Source organism: Musa acuminata, chromosome BXJ3-4 (assembly GCF_036884655.1).
Source record: "Musa acuminata AAA Group cultivar baxijiao chromosome BXJ3-4, Cavendish_Baxijiao_AAA, whole genome shotgun sequence".
NCBI classification, from domain to species: Eukaryota; Viridiplantae; Streptophyta; class Magnoliopsida; order Zingiberales; family Musaceae; genus Musa; species Musa acuminata.
Genome location: NC_088352.1, coordinates 29,048,008 through 29,064,303, shown reverse-complemented (window position 1 = coordinate 29,064,303; position 16,296 = coordinate 29,048,008). Strand labels below are relative to the sequence as shown.

General features: G+C 37.7%; 1 protein-coding gene across 1 annotated transcript in view; it reads left to right on the top strand.

The window, feature by feature from the left end:
* The first annotated feature begins 716 nt into the window (after positions 1–716).
* The window catches only part of LOC135636634 (aminopeptidase P2-like), a 64,872-nt gene continuing 49,292 nt past the window's right edge, over positions 717–16,296 (top strand). The window contains exons 1-5 of the mRNA XM_065148505.1: positions 717–1,310; positions 2,867–2,992; positions 3,121–3,240; positions 5,279–5,554; positions 7,782–7,954. Of these exons, the coding sequence (XP_065004577.1) occupies positions 897–1,310; positions 2,867–2,992; positions 3,121–3,240; positions 5,279–5,554; positions 7,782–7,954 (1,109 nt within the window). The 5' untranslated portion in view covers positions 717–896. The remainder of the gene's footprint in view (positions 1,311–2,866; positions 2,993–3,120; positions 3,241–5,278; positions 5,555–7,781; positions 7,955–16,296) is intronic.

Below are 16,296 nucleotides of genomic sequence, written 5' to 3'. Positions count from 1 at the left end.
AAATAATATAAAGCGCATATAGTTATTCTTATCCCCTCTTCCTCTTACCTGTTGAACGTCATTCTGCTCTCTTTCATCAGGAAAAGAGAGAAAGGGAGTCTCGTTGAAGCCCGTGGATTGATCGGATGGGGCGGGGTCTTCCATGAGGCCTGCATTATTTGCATTCATAACATCGACCTAGATTGGTAAACAAGGTTCTAAATATAATTAATGTCATTGCCCTGTCATGTTTGTTTTGATCTGTGGTAAGATCCATTTCCATTTTTTAATGTCCTCTTCTAATCTTCTTTTGAATCAAAGCTCCCGTTTGATATCTTATGGACCCGTTCTGATCCATGACTGGACCAATACGAACTTGGTCCATGACGATATAAACTGGTACACGGAACATTCGTATATCAATATTATAATATCTAAAAGATCAAAAGAGAATAATAAAAAAATGAGAAGAAAAATAATAGTTTAATCAACAGAGGTGAACCTATTTCGTAAGACCTACAAACATATAAATTGAATCGGACCATCCGAAAAATGGATGATCTGTGTCTCGTTCATGTCCGGACCAATAAATATGCTCGAGTACCAATCGGTCCGAACAGAACCGAATTAGAATTTTAATAGTTCTATTCGATGGATTTTATATGCAACATATCTGAGAAATCACAACAAGTCATTAAATTATTGGTTCCTCAGATCATGGATTTTAGGTTGCATTCGGTCCAAACCGAATCGAGCAAGACACGGAAATCGCGGAATTCTAATTAGCCATGAGTCGACGCAACCACAACTAGAAGGCGTCGAAGCAACGGCATCCACCTCTTGCGGATTTCACGGTGGACATCCCCCGATCGCTTCCGGCAGCGCTTTATCCTCTGTCACTTGCGCAAGCCCCGTCCATGATCGTCCTCCAAGCCAAGCCTCTCTCCGCTCTTCTCCCCGTCCGCTCCGCTGCCATGGAAGCAGCAGCGACCGCCGCGTCGCCGTTCTCTGCCCTTTTCTCCCGCTCCCCCTCCTGTCACCTCCGCTCCGCCCCCGGCTTCCGCCTGCTGGCCCTCTCGCTGCCCCTCGCTGACGAGCTCCGCGCTCCCTCTGGCACTGCTCTTCTCCTGCCTCCTCGCCGGTTCTGCGTATCTGCTCGGAGCTCCGGCGATCAGATCGTTGCCCGCCCGTCCTCCGAGATGCGGAAGAATCCGTTTGGAGGCTGCGACCGCGGTACCGGTGACGAGAAGCTCCGAGCTCTTAGGGAGCTATTCTCGAGGCCAGATGTCGGTATTGATGCTTACATTATCCCCTCTCAGGATGCCCACCAGGTAGTCTTCGCCAATCCTTGCAAGAATCAAATGAGTATACCGTTTCGCTTCAGTAATATTAGCTCTATGGTTAACGGAGTCTCGTAGAAGTCGCTGTAAGACGTCGAGCTCTTGGAGCGGAGGTGTGTAAGATTTGGTGATTTACGCTTATACTCGTGAATATCAGTCATAAGTTTTGTAAGCCGGATGTAATGTAGAAATTTTTGGCTCTGAGCAGCGTGAAATGATCCGTTACCTTCATCTGATTCTAATCGATAAAAAGGACTAGAACCTTAGCAACACCCTTGACTATTCCTTGGCTTAAAGAAACTGAAGTAAAATAATCATTTATTCACCCTTGACTATTCATTTAATTGTCTTTTTTCTGTTTCTTACTCACCATGGAAGCAGAATTTAATGGGTTACATTGAGATTGCTAGAGCAAAGTTGGATCTAAAACTAAAGTGTAGGCATGGATTATAAAAATGCAAAACATGAAGACAGGGAGAAGAGAGAATAAAGTAATAAGAAGAACCAATGAGATGTTTAAATATCTGCTACAAAGAGATTATATTCCTCATAGTTCATGAACTGTTCATAAGTGTGTTCTTCCTCTTCGGTCTATCAAAGTCAAACAGAATGTAGCCATGCAAAAGGTGAGCAACTGTACGTGTCTTGAAATGATATAGAGGCAATTTGATCCCAGGCCCAACTTTAAAATCCTGGTGACCCTTCCTTCACAAAGTTTGACTTGTTTTACTAGATCTTGAAAGCTTTCCTCTTCCCTTTCTTTAGTACTTTAGGAAGCAATTATTGTATCTGCAGGCTATCTCATTCCAAGTTTGACAGTACAATACAGGCACAGGTTCCCTTGGTGTGGAATGTAATAAATAATTAAAAGAATCTAAAAAAAAAACTATATTGAAGAAGTCTGGGGTGTTGAATTTAGATACATAATCTTGTTTGTTGTGCTTATTCCATGTGTCCAGTTAATAACTTTTGCCAAATGAGTCTTGGCCAGACCATTTTGCATTCTGGAGGTTGCATGAGGTTGGTAAGAGTCTGTGTGTGGTGAAAATGGATTTATTTTGTCTATGTGCTTATATTATGAGCACAGATTTTCTGAGAGGGCCAGGATGGTTAACAATTTGCAGAAAAGGGACTGGTGCTGTGTTGTTCATGGCATAAGTTTGTTAACATAGTGGAGACTTTCATCTATCTATGGTTGGACGTTATCAAACTAAATCCAAAATTAGGATACTTTTATTCAGTCACTTGTTCTTTTGTGCTTTCTTCTACACAGTACCCTGATGAGGGCTTCAAGATGAGAAAAATGATCAGTTGAGATGTTCTGTGGAGCCAATGTTTACTTCGATCAGTGCTTTCTGGCCGTTGTAATACTATCTTTAGAAGTAGCATGATTACTTCAATATAGCTGCATTTTTGCACATCTTTGTTCGTAATTGACCTCCATTTATTTGAAAATATTATCATATTCTGTTCCCTTGATGATGAAATTATTTTTCATTTTTCATCATTTGTTGTCCTTTATGACATATCTGATTTTTAATTGATAGAGTGAGTTTATTGCTGAATGCTTCATGCGACGGGCCTACATATCGGGCTTTACTGGTAGTGCTGGTACAGCTGTGGTAACGAAAGAGAATGCTGCTCTTTGGACTGATGGGCGCTATTTTCTTCAGGTATGTAGTATTTTGCCAAAAGTTGTCATCCTATTATGTATATCTGGATTTAGTCAATGATATTGGTTCATATTTACTGAGAATTAATATTCGTATATCATGTTAGCATTTGTGTTATTGGTGAATAGGCTGAGAAGCAACTGAGTCGCGATTGGATACTTATGAGAAGTGGAAATCATGGTGTTCCCACTACCAGTGAATGGCTTAACGATGTCTTGGCTCCTGGTTGCAGAATTGGCATTGATCCTGTAAGTTTTATACTAATTCCTTATTGCATCTTAATGAACATTTTTTTCGTATTAAATATTTAGCTTTGACAGTAGAATGTTGCTGAAACTGATTTATTGGGCCCTTCTGTTCATGATCTATCATTTTTTACATAGGTTGAACATTGGCAGGTTAAGTATCTTTCAAAGTAGAGGTAAACAACATTCTTGGCAAATTTTGATATCGGAATTGTTCATTCCAGTTTACATTTTCATCTTAAGACAATGGGAAATGTAATTTATACTTTGAGAACAAAGTTGGATGGTAAAAGCATCATGGCTTTACATGAGGGAACTGTTGGAAGAAATTCACTGAGAAGAACACTAAACATGCAAAATAGTTTTTCTTTTGTTTTCATATGACAAAATCCTGAACTTATTAGATATTTAACACAAAAGGCATATGTTGATATATGTCCTCGGAAGATTCCACGAATTGTTTATTATTGTCATGTCCTTTTTTCTTCCATCAATTTCTGGTTGCCCATCGAGCATGACCAAAAGGTTGAGTAGGCCACATGGAAGATTTGCATTATTTTCACCTCTGGCCACAATTGGCTATCAACTTGATGCTAACTTTTACTGTGATGCTGAACTTCTAGAAAGCAAAATTTGTTCACAGATGAATTGACCTGGCAAACCTAAAAGAGTGAGGAAGTTTCTTGTTCTGACTTTTTTTTCGCTGTAATTCAAACTCATGCAACCACGGAGAAAATAAGCAAATTTAAGTTTGCAAAGAGAGTTGTTGCAATGCACTGAGCTTCTAGAGTGAGGTCAGGTCTACCCAGTGGCAGTAGAGGATCAACAACATCAGGGGACCTAGTATCAGTATCAAAGGCCTGGTCCTGGCTAAATCCCTCCCAAATTAGGACAGTACATTCCAATCCGATGCAAAAGAGTTCTGTTGGATCCATTTTCTTATGTGAACATAGGAGCAGATCAACATAATATCCTCTTGATTCCCATTAGGAACCAGTGATCATTTGAACTGAAATATCAAACATGTCCACCTCACCTTGCTGCACCATGCCACACAGCATATATTTCTGAAAGATACAGTTCTTTTCAAGATAGTATTGTCTCACTCTCATCTATATGGTGGCACAACTCAGACTTGAAAAGCTCTTTTCAAGATGATATTCCACGACCTTTTACCAATTTGAAGTCAACACAGAAACTAGGTGAAAGAGAATCTTGCCTACTCTTCGGATAAAATAAATTTCTTTCATGAGCAATTTGAGCTGCTGCTGAAGTGAATTCATTTACGGTGCTCTCAGGAAAACCTGGCTCTTTCTTTTGCAATTTTTTTTATATTCCTGCTTATAGTTACTATTTGACCATCACTTTTCCTTTTGGTATTTGTTAATTGATGTATAAGTAGGTATATCTACAATCCTCGTAATGGCTATTAACATTTAAGGATCTAAATTTCATCCCATAGTTTCAAAAATTGATACAATTCTAATGTTGACCACCTGTCTAACTGAAGCAGCACACCAACATGTATCCTCCAATATCATTGGAAAAGAGAAAATGAAAGGATGCTGAATGTTATACAACTTTTTCGGTGCTTTGTTGGACTCGTAGCTTCATCCATTTATCTTCTTGTGTTAATAGTTTCGACTCAAGGAATCAAACACCGGTTATATTGGAACTTACCAACCAGTTTTTACCTCTGACCAAGGTTCGGTCCTTGACTATATTGGTCAGTGCTGATGGGTTTTTATTTTTTTAAAATTTTTTTCAGTGGTATTGGATGGTACAAATTGATATATTGCTCGTATGTTGGTACTACTGGTCTAACTGGTTGCCGAATGTGGTAATGGATCAAAATTTAATTCCTTGTTTCTGCTCTTTGCTGCATTTATCCTAGACATGTTGTTTTTGCGCTCTTGCTTTTTTGTTGTCCGCTGTGAGTTCACATATTAACTTTTTGCTATATAAAAAGTTGTTGTTGGAATCCTTTTATGCTTGTGCTGAATATAACATCATGTTCTCTTTGACGTTTTGAAGGGAGCAGTTCCTCTTTTCTTCCAATGCAGCAGAAGAATTGAAAGACGAAATTTCTAAGAAGGATCATGAACTGGTTTTCCTGTATGACTACAATCTCATCGATGAGATTTGGGGAGAATCAAGGCCAAAGCCTCCAATTAACCCAACTAGAGTTCATGACATTAAATATGCTGGGGTTGATGTCTCGTCTAAGTTGTTTTCTTTAAGATCTGAGCTTATCGAAGCTGGTGGATCTGCCATCATTATATCAATGCTTGATGATGTTGCTTGGCTATTGAACATGGTAATCTATCTAGCCTACTGGACAATATGCACAATTACATCACAACACCATAAATAAGTTATCTGGGCAGGTTTCTTCACCAATGGGCTTTAGTATTCATAAATCTCAAGGCCACCAAGGTTTTCCACTTCAAAGAAATCAATGCTCCATATGTTGATCTCTTATCCACTGCAAAATCTGTGGTCGAATTCATTATAGTGTTATCTCACGTGTGACTGGAAATTCTCTTGAATTTTGAGTTTGTTTAGTTTGTATCAGGGTTTAAATACTGGTTTGATACTGATTTCAGTAACCTATTAGACTAATAAGGTACTAGGCAATATAAAGTGACCTTTACAGCCCAATATAATTGTATAAAATAATAAAAAATATATGAATGGTATAGGTATTGGTATTAAGCTCTATACTTTTTGATACTGGTACTTTGTCGATCTGCTAAGGTACTACTTGGTATTCCAACCTGTATTTAAACCTTGTTTTATACCATTAAGTCATGGCATCAACAACCTTTCAAGTGAAATAGTACTAAGAACCTTGTTTCTTTCTTTTTATAAGCTACAATTAGATGCTGATTTAAGACTTAACTTTTATTTTAGTGAAATATCTCAACATTTTATTTTTACATTATTAGTTGGAGCATGTAAGAGATTATTAGATACTGTGGTACTGAATTTTTGTTGCTGCACTCAGCTGAGCATTATTTTTGAAATGCAATTATCACTACAATTAATGATTTCTTTAGTTGCCTGAGATTGACAACATGCCTGGAAAAGATTTACATTAGTACTGTAAAAGATAGATGATATAGCTTCAAATCTGTGAACAACTGCTATAGCAACATGATGATACATGCTAACAGTTCTGGACTGAAAACAACAGTGCTGATCTCTGCTGGACTACACAAATATTTGTGCATCTGCAGACATGAGTATAATGACAAATTTCATTGTCAAGCCTCCATGCAAATTACCCGATATTTGAGTTCTTCTTTTGTTAGTGCAATCTGCTAAATGCCATTTCTGTGGTATTTATGCCAATATTCATCTCATCATAGAACTAGGCTCTTGAATGGAGGCTTCATGCTTCTTTTGTTTGCTAATTAAGCAAAAGTTAACTTTTAACCTTGAACCAATGGCATAAGGTTATGGTAATCTGAGAATAAATTTAGCATTTGATGTTTCTCTCTGTCTCTATGACTAGCACTTCTTGGGAGAACTTTATTTGTCTTGAATATTGTTCTTTCAATTATAAACATGGATATTTGATTAGGTAGTTTGTTTTCTACTTGTGTATCAAGCATTCGCTGATGAAATCAATAGAATTATTTGATTTCATTTTCTGATAAGCTCTTGCAAACTTCATCATCTTCATCAGATTCTTCACACTGTATTAAAGTAATATATTTCATGATGAATACAATAAGGAAGTCAGTTAATTCACAATTATCAAAGTTGAACAAAACAGGGCTATTCATCTAGAGAAACTATATAAGCATGTGGTTTAAATGACTGACCCACCAGTCTGAGCAATGTCTGTGTGACCTGAGACCAAGGTAACTTTGTAGTCTGGTTTTGGTAATTATTAGTTAATCATTTAATACTTATTAGGAATCATGATATATAAGTAATTATTGTAACACTAAGTTACTGTTTAAGTATATGTTGTATAATGTTTGCAAGTATTTTACATTGCCATATTCTTTTCATATTCATGACCTCTTTTTTTTCTTTTTAGTTTTGATGTATTAGCATATTTGAATGATGTTGTCTTGGTACCCATTATCCATTTTCATGCTTCTTAGCTCTTATGGTTATGAATCTCTGGCAGTTTTAGTTACATAGATGATAGATCTCTTCCACACTTGTGATAGAAAGGCGAATTACTTACTGCCATATCGTTTTGTGCTGCTGGAGGGAACTTTATTTCTGCTTCTATCAAATTGTTGTACAGATTTGGGATCTGAAATTTTACATGGTGTATATTGTATATCTAGAAATTTAGATTACATTAGTCCATTAAGGGGATATTGTGTTCACAGATTGGTTATGTAATGTGATTTCCTACTAGTACTATTTTGCAAAGGTAAATAATAAACTTTGTCTAACATCATGAAAATCTGTTTGAACTTCCATGTTTAATGTTCTTCATATGTTTTGTTTTTGTGATAGTAATGTATGCTGTGATGCCTTCATTATACTAATGAACATATCCCTGTTTCACTTTGTAGAGAGGAAATGATGTTCCAAATTCACCTGTGTTCTATTCCTACCTATTAGTGGAGATGAACAGGGTCAAGTTGTTTATTGACAATACTAAGATCACCATGGAGGTAAAGGATCACTTGACTAATGCTGGAGTAGAATTGAGACCATATGAAGGAATTCTACCTGAAATAGAGAGGTATTTTAAATAATCAGAAGATTTTTATTGAAAATTTTGCATGTCTTGAAGACGTACTTAATCTTTGAAGATACTTATGTTGAATTTTTTGCATGTCTTAGAGATTTGCTTAAAATATGTTTGGCATCTAATTGCCATTCATGACCTAATTCTCTAGTTAATAAGATTTTGTTTAGAACCAATTAGGTCCCCTTTTCTTTACCAACCTACTTAGTAAAGGAGAAGAATAGCATATATAAATCATACATATGCATTTTATACGTATATAAATCATACATATGCATTTTATATGTATATAACTCTATTTCTATTATCTATGTATTAGTTTGCTCGCTCTACTTTGACACCAGGTATACTACCCTATAAAATTGCCTACTAATTGCAGTGACCGGTAAGATAACTGGTGCAGCCCTGTACTGAAATTGGGATTTTTCAATAATATATTTTTTAAATATGAACTTAGGGAGGGTTGTCAACTGATAGCTTTCGACAATTGTTAACTAGTCTCAGCAGCTCTCCTTGCACCTTCTCTTCTCTCTGTCTCTCTAAACCCATCTCTGCCCTTGCAACTTCCACTGCTTTAGCCCCTCATTTCTTGCTCATGCCATTGCCTCCTAGCATCGTTGCTGCTGCCTTCTTCAGTATGGGTTATCGCCTCCACCGCCTCCTCTTCTTCTTCCTCCTTTCCTTTTTCTTTCACTTTGGATCAGGTGATACCTGATCCATATTGAGTATCCATATGTCATCGATCCATACCAATATCATACCAATCCACCCATAACTGCAAATCTTGGTGTACTCTAGGTGGGGGGGTTGTTTCGTCAGGTAATATGTGGATTTTTACATGAGTTATAGATGGCAGTTGAAGTTGGAGACTATCCTGGATGTGCGTCATAGGAAAGAGAATCAAATTGGCTGTTGCAAATAGTTTTTGAGAGATGCCGTGCCTCTTCTGAACCATTGACTTACCTGTAGTTATCAGAACTGGATTGGTAATAACCTGACCAAACCTTGGGTCGAGCATTGGTCAGATTACATGTTCATTAAAATATATGAAAAATTGCACATCTAATATTAAAAAAATGAAAAAAAAAAAAATTCAATTTTAACATTATTTTATTATTTTCTTTTTTCGTCCATTTTTCCTTATTCTTCCTTAGATTCTTCACTTTCTTCTTTTCTTTTTTCCTTTTTATTCTCTTTTTCCTCTTCTTCTTCCTCTGCTTTCCCCCTTACTCTTTTCTTTCCCTCCTAACCTTCCTTTCTTTGCTTTTCTTTATCTCTCAATTGCTCTCACTTTCTATCATTCTAATTCATTTTTAATAATGTGTTGGCAGAAGGGACTCAATAGGGTGTAGCCTATATAAGCAGCTCTTCTTTCCTTTCTTCTCCTGTTTGTCTCCTAAGGTGAAAAGAGGCCAATACATTAGATCGAAATAGGGGTGAATAGCTCACAAAAAATTTAAAGGCTGGTTGTTTTTGACTTCAAATTTAATTGCTTTTTATTTACTTATTCTTCTGAACTAGCCAGCTCAGATCGTTCAATCAATAACCCACCAAGCTAGACACATTTGTTTGATTTAACAGCTTATCTGATCGAATTGTAGTGCTGGACCGGACAGCAGTATGTGTTTCATTTTTCTGGTACATATTGTCTGTTTCAGTTTGGATTTTGTAACTTGGACTTTCCATTTATGTAATTAACCACAATTAATCAGGTTTATAGTGAAACCTAGAAGTTGATTATGATTAATTTTGAGTTGAGTAAACTCTACAACTATACCTGAGCATAAAACTAAGAAATGGAAGCAAACTGATTTTGCACACAGTAAAAGATTACTAGAGTAAGCATGTTTGTTCACTACAATTATATAGGAGTTTCTGTAGTGTAGCTTGAGTTGAGTATAACTCAATCATTTAGGATTTCTTGGAAACTTGGGATTAGTTCTGTTGCTTTGGTCTTGTGTTGGTTGTAGATTGGCATGGAGCTAGTTGTGCTGTACCAACCCTGCTCACCTATGTTAGGTAATGTACCAAAATTTGTCTAGGACATGACCTGACTCTTTGCTGGTACATATCGTGTACTGTACATTTGTAGAATGGAAAACATGTGCCCGTTAACACAAGACATGGAGAACATATAACATGCAGTTACTAATGCCTCTATACTGTACCCATATTTACTTTCTCGGCAAGTCTTGTATACCTACATTATACATGCATATAGGCAACATTCTAAAGCTACAAGTATGTTAGGAAATATTGGCAACATATCTAACGGAATCTCAAATACCATCGAGAGCTTCCCATCACTCAATGAGAAGTCATGAAACAAAAACTTAAGGAAAAATATTTATCAACCTACTTTCAAAGCCAATCGGTTAAACAATTGTTAAACCTTAAACAGTTAAATTCTAGTATGGCAGAGTATTTGATCCAATTTGAGGAACTTTTACTTATGTGTGAAATAGAAGAGGACCAAATCATTACTGTTTGAAGATTTATTAATGAATTGAGGTTTGACATCCAACGGGAAGTCTTCCCTAGTTTCCCCAAAACCATGGAGGAAACTTCCTGAGGAGCTCTTGAGATTGAGAAGTACATCAAAGTTTGTCCAATTCATCGAGCATCTTCTCAGTCTCTCGACAATAGAACTATTTTAAAATCTACCCCAAGTAGTGGCTTTGTTAAGCCAAAAATCCCTACTACTAGCAACAATCATGGCTCAACCATGATTCGTCCAACTCATTTAATTACTGATTCTCAAACTAATTTGTTTTCAATCCAGTATCATTATTCCCATAATAAAGGTCACAATACCTCTCGCTGTCCTTAACATACCCTTACCTTAAAACAAGAACTAGAGGAGCAAGTCGAGGAAGCAAACCAGGTAGTTGAACCCGAAGCGTACTCACGAGATGAAAATGAACTAGAAATTGAAGATGCCCATATTAATGTTGTTCGCATTATTCTATCTATTGCTAGTGATTCCAATGAATGGAAGGGGACAATTATCTTCCATACTTTCATCCGAAGCTGAGAGAACTTGCAAATTGATTATAGATGAGGGTAACACTATAAATGTAGTTTCAAGATCTACTATCAAAAAACTAAACCTTAAGGTAGAGTCACTTTCGACCCCATTCAAAGTAGCTTGGGTTGACAAAACCACTTTACTCGTGATCGAAAGATGCCTGGTACCAATCAAAATGGACGATTACCAGGATGAGATTTACTGCGACGTCTTACCAATAGACATTTCCTGCATTCTTTTAGGTCACCTTTGGTTATATGACCTTGATGTTATCAATCATGGGAGAGAAAACACGTATGCCTTTCGATACAAAAGCAAAAACATTATCTTGCAACTAGCAAAACCATTAAGAAAAGGACAAAACAAGAATTCCTAAGTCTCTTCCGCAAGCTCCAACTACCAAGGGACTTCACTTATTGGATCCTAAATCTTTTGAAATAAAGAGCCTTGACAATAAATTTTGTTTGACCATTATTGCTAACGAAATTTCTAAGCCTTTTACTATTCTTGACCTAACTCTTGAGGTTAAATCCTTATTAGATGAATTTTCTAATGTTATATCCTCATAATTTCATAGTGAGCTACCACCCTCATGGGAAATTCAATATGCCATTGACCTTATCCCAGGATCGTAGCTCTATAATCTCTCACAGTATAGAATAAATCCTAAGGATAGAGCTGAGTTAAACAAGCAATTTGAAAAACTTTTGGCTAAAGGCTTTATACGACAGAGCCTTTGTCCTTGTGTTGTCCCTGTCTTGTTCCCCTAAGAAAGATGGGTCTTGGAGGATGTGTTGATAGTCGGGTGATCAACAAAATAATAATCAAATATCGCTTCCCAATTCCTCGTCTTGAGGATATGTTAGACCTTCTCGTTGTATCTAGTTGGTTGTTGTTGAAACTTGACCTGAAAAGCAGATACCAGCAAATTCATATTAGACTTGGTGATGAATGGAAAACAACATTCAAAACTTAAGATGGGCTATACAAATGGTTAGTCATGCCCTTTAGTTTATCCAATGTCCCAAGAACTGTCATGAGCTTCGTGAACCAAGTTTTACAACCCTACATAAGCAAATTTGTTGTAATTTACTTTGATGACATCTTGATTTTTAGTTAGACCAAAGAGAATCATTTAAAACATCTTCGACAGGTTTTTACTGCTCATCGAGTTGCTAAGCTCTATGTCAATTTTAAAAAGTGTTTATGACTTTATTCATGCAAACCCATGTCATATTCCTAGGCTTCATCATTTTTGCCCAAGGTGTTGCCACTGATCCTAAAAAGTTCTGCATTATTTTAGAATGGCCTAAGCCTAAAACCCTTTCTGAGGTTCGAAGTTTCCATGGATTAGTCTCTTTCTTTAATAGATTCATTAGAGGGTTTAGTTTTGTTATGCCACCTATCACCTATTGCCTAAAGAAAGGTGAGTTTTCTTGGACCCTGGTCGCTACCAAAGCCTTTGTTGACATAAAAACGAAAATGACCACTACTCCTGTTCTTAAGCACCCTGATTTTGGTAAATCCTTTGAGGTCACTTATGATGCCTTTGGTATAGGAATAGGTGGATTTCTTAGTCAAGAGGGTTAGCCAATTGCCTTTTTTAAGCGAGAAACTAAGTGATGCAAAACAACATTATTCTAATACGATAAAGAATTTTATGCAATTGTGCAATGTCTTAGGTATTTGTGATATTATCTTATGCTGCAAGAGTTTGCCTTGTTGTTTGACTACCAGGGCCTAAGGTACTTAAATGCTCAAAAGAAGTTAAATGCTCGACATGCTAAGTGGATTGAGTTTCTCAATGAATACTCTTTTGTAAATAAGCATTGTTTTGGTGCTTAAAACAAAACTACTAATGCCCTTAGTCGAATTTCTACAATCCGATCTACCATAAGTGAGGTCATAGGATTCGAGCGATTAAAAGAAGTGTATATCTAATGTCTAGACTTATGTCACATATATTAAAAAGTCCAAGATGGAAATCATCGTGAACATATAAACTTCATTCTTAGGGATGATTACCTTTTTCAATCTATTAGATTGTGTGTTCTTCGATCTTCCCTTTGAGACTACCTTGTTTGGGATATACATGCGGGTGGATTAGCCAGTCACCTAGGCTGAGACAAGACCATTGCATTAGTCGGTAATAGATTTTACTACCCTTTCTTAAAGCGAGATGTTGCTCGAGTGGTGTTGTAGTGTCACATCTATCAAATTGCTAAAACTCACAAACACAATACCAGCCTATACACCCCTTTATCCATTCCACATTCACCATGGCAAGATGTGAGTTTAAATTTTGTCCTTGGACTTCCCAAAACATTCATGATCATGACTCTATTCTAGTTGTTGTTGATCGATTTTAAAAAATGGTCTACTTTATCCCATGTAACAAGACCAATGACTCCTCACACATTACTAAATTATTCTTTCGAGAAGTGGTTAAATTACATAGTTTTCCCTTAACCTTGGTGTCCGAAAGGGATGTGAAATTTGTTAGCTACTTTTGGAAAACATTATGGAAACTGCTTGGTATAACATTGAAGTTCTCTTCAGTCTTTCACCCTAGACTTATGGTCAAACTAAGGTTGTTAACTATTTCTTGGAAAATTTTTTTAGATGTTTAGTTGGGGAGAAACTCGAAAATTGGGCCTTAACCTTATCCATTGTAGAATTTGCATACAATAACTCAGTCAACCGCTCCATCGAAATAAATCAATTTCAAACTATCCTTGACTATACTCCTCGCACTCCCATTTACCTTGCACCCCTTTCACTTGACTATCATGCATCGAAACCAACCCACTCCTTCACTCAACATATTCATGATTTGCATACTGAGATTCGACGTAAAATTACCTTAAGTAAATTACAAACTTATTGTTAATGCACATCGTAGAAGTCAAGAGTTTCAAGTTGGTGATTATGTCCTAGTTTGCATTTGCCCTGAGAGATTCCCTAAAAACTCATTCAAAAAGTTGCATGCTCAAGCCATTGGTCCTTCTCCCATTATCCAAAAACTGGGATCTAATACTTACATGCTCAATTTGCCTTATGACTGAAATATTAGTCCAGTTTTCAAAGTGGAGGATTTAGCTTCATTTCATGGTACTTTTGATCCTCCTCTATCTACCGATGTTCCTCCAGGTGGCGATCCTCCCAAAGCACTGATTCTCCCATAACATAGGGATAACGTAGAGGCCATTCTTGATGATCACGTTGTTCGTCTACTACTAACAATTACTCAACACTTTCTTGTCAAGTGGCATGATCGTCTTGCTTTCGATGCCACTTGGATTACTTTGGAGGAACTTCGTGACTTTACAATAGACTTATTGGATCAGTACCTTGTAGATCACTCTTAGGGGTTGAGTTCTTTTCCATTAGGGAAGAATAAATAAAGAACTATCGAGCTTTACAAAGGATTTCAGAAAAGTTTATTCTAGGCAAAGATATTAACAAAAAGTCATCAATTAATTAGCCTAGAAATTTTAAGAGTTGTGTTAAAAATTAAAAAGTTTTTTGATCTTTCTAGAGACTCCTTTTGTATTAAGTGCCTCTTTTATTAAGGGTACTCATTTATTATTTAGTTATCTTAGAAGTCACATTTTGGATTTCTAAAAAGCATACTAATTCCTTAAGAGATTGCTCTTGGGAATTATTATCTTTATTAATTGTTCCAAGCAAGGTTTGTTATTTCGTATCGTACCGGAGTATCGAGATCAGCTTGGTACGGTATGGTACGAGTATATCGAGCTGTACGCTTAAGTGTACCATTCGGTATATATAATAACAACAACAACAACAACAACAACAATAATAATAATAATAATAATAATAATAATAATAATAAATCAAAAATAAAAAGAGAGGCGATGTCGCCGAAGCGACGCGACGTTGCCTTGTTTCTTTCACTCGCGTGGGGAGAAGAAACGGTTTCTTTTGGTTGGTTTCTTCTCCCTGTGAGAAGTCACCAACGGCGGCTCGGCGACGTTGCCTCGTTTCTTCTACCCGTGTGGGGAGAAGAAACGGTTTCTTCTCGATTTCTTCTGCTTGGTTTCTTCTCCCCACGAAAGCCTCGGCGACGTCGCCGAGGCTTCTTCTTCTCGCACGGATGAGGAGAAGTTGCCGGTGACATTGAGGTGTTGTCGCCTCAGACAAGGAGGAGGCAACATATCATCTGCGACGTCCTACGAGGGAGGGCGGTGATGGATCGGGATCGTCGAGGGAGAGCGGCATCGGATTTCCAGGTTCTCCCTTTTCTTCTCACTCCTTTTCCTTCGACTGTCACCGACCGATCTTGGGTGGTAACGGGACAGAAACAGCCCAAATCGACTGTACAACCCAGTAGCGGGCTGTCACGGACTTAGCCGTTTTGCCTAAGTCGTGCGGCACCCTTGCGTGTCCGTCCGCAAAGGTCAGTCTCCCCGAAGCCTCCCATGGTCCCTTAGGTCCCACAAAAGAGAGAACAGGACAGAGAAAAGGCCTTACTCGGGATCCACAAGCAAACATCTCCGAAAAACACTTTATAGACATTGCAAATTACAAACAGACTTTATAAGCTCTGAACAGTTGCACAACAAAGGGTAAAATGGTCCATTATAGACCGAAAATCTCTCACACGTGTCCACATGACACAACCTTTATTTACAAGCCTAAAGCGGCCACCGACCCGACTAAAATGAGACTATCAAGTCTTCGGCCGTCCCCCTACATGTTATACAAAGCATGAACATACCAAAAGACACGGACATACATAAGCATTACATCAAACACCCTGTTTAGAAGTTTGTCCGTGACATTCTCCCCCACTTATTCCTTCGACGTCCTTGTCGAAGCCTTTGTCGACACTGCAATTCCTTGCCTCTGCTGAGTCTTCAATCTTCTGCTCCAGCTGCAATGCGTCCCTGGGCTCCCAACTGCTCTCCACTGTTGTTTTCGAGTAGTCGAACCTTTTGATCCGCCATGCTGCTTCAACTCACCAATGACTCTGACTCTGGTGTGGGGTTGGCTGAGTTGTGTTGATCCTTGTTGATTCCTGCGGATCCTTCGAATGAAGGAAAAGACCATCCTTATTGCGCCAGTCTATCAAATGCCTCATGCTGCTTGAACTGGGTGGATGCTTGTTGGAGCTTTTAATGAGCATCGTCTCGCAAACTTCTGAAGATTTGGGTCCTTCACAAAATTTGCTCATTGACTCTTCTTTCACTTAGTTGTCACATCAAAGTAGGTTCGCATCACTTCCGCTTTCGATTGGCATTTCGTTGGGAAATGAAGCGGACAATCTACTCTCTGTAACACTGAT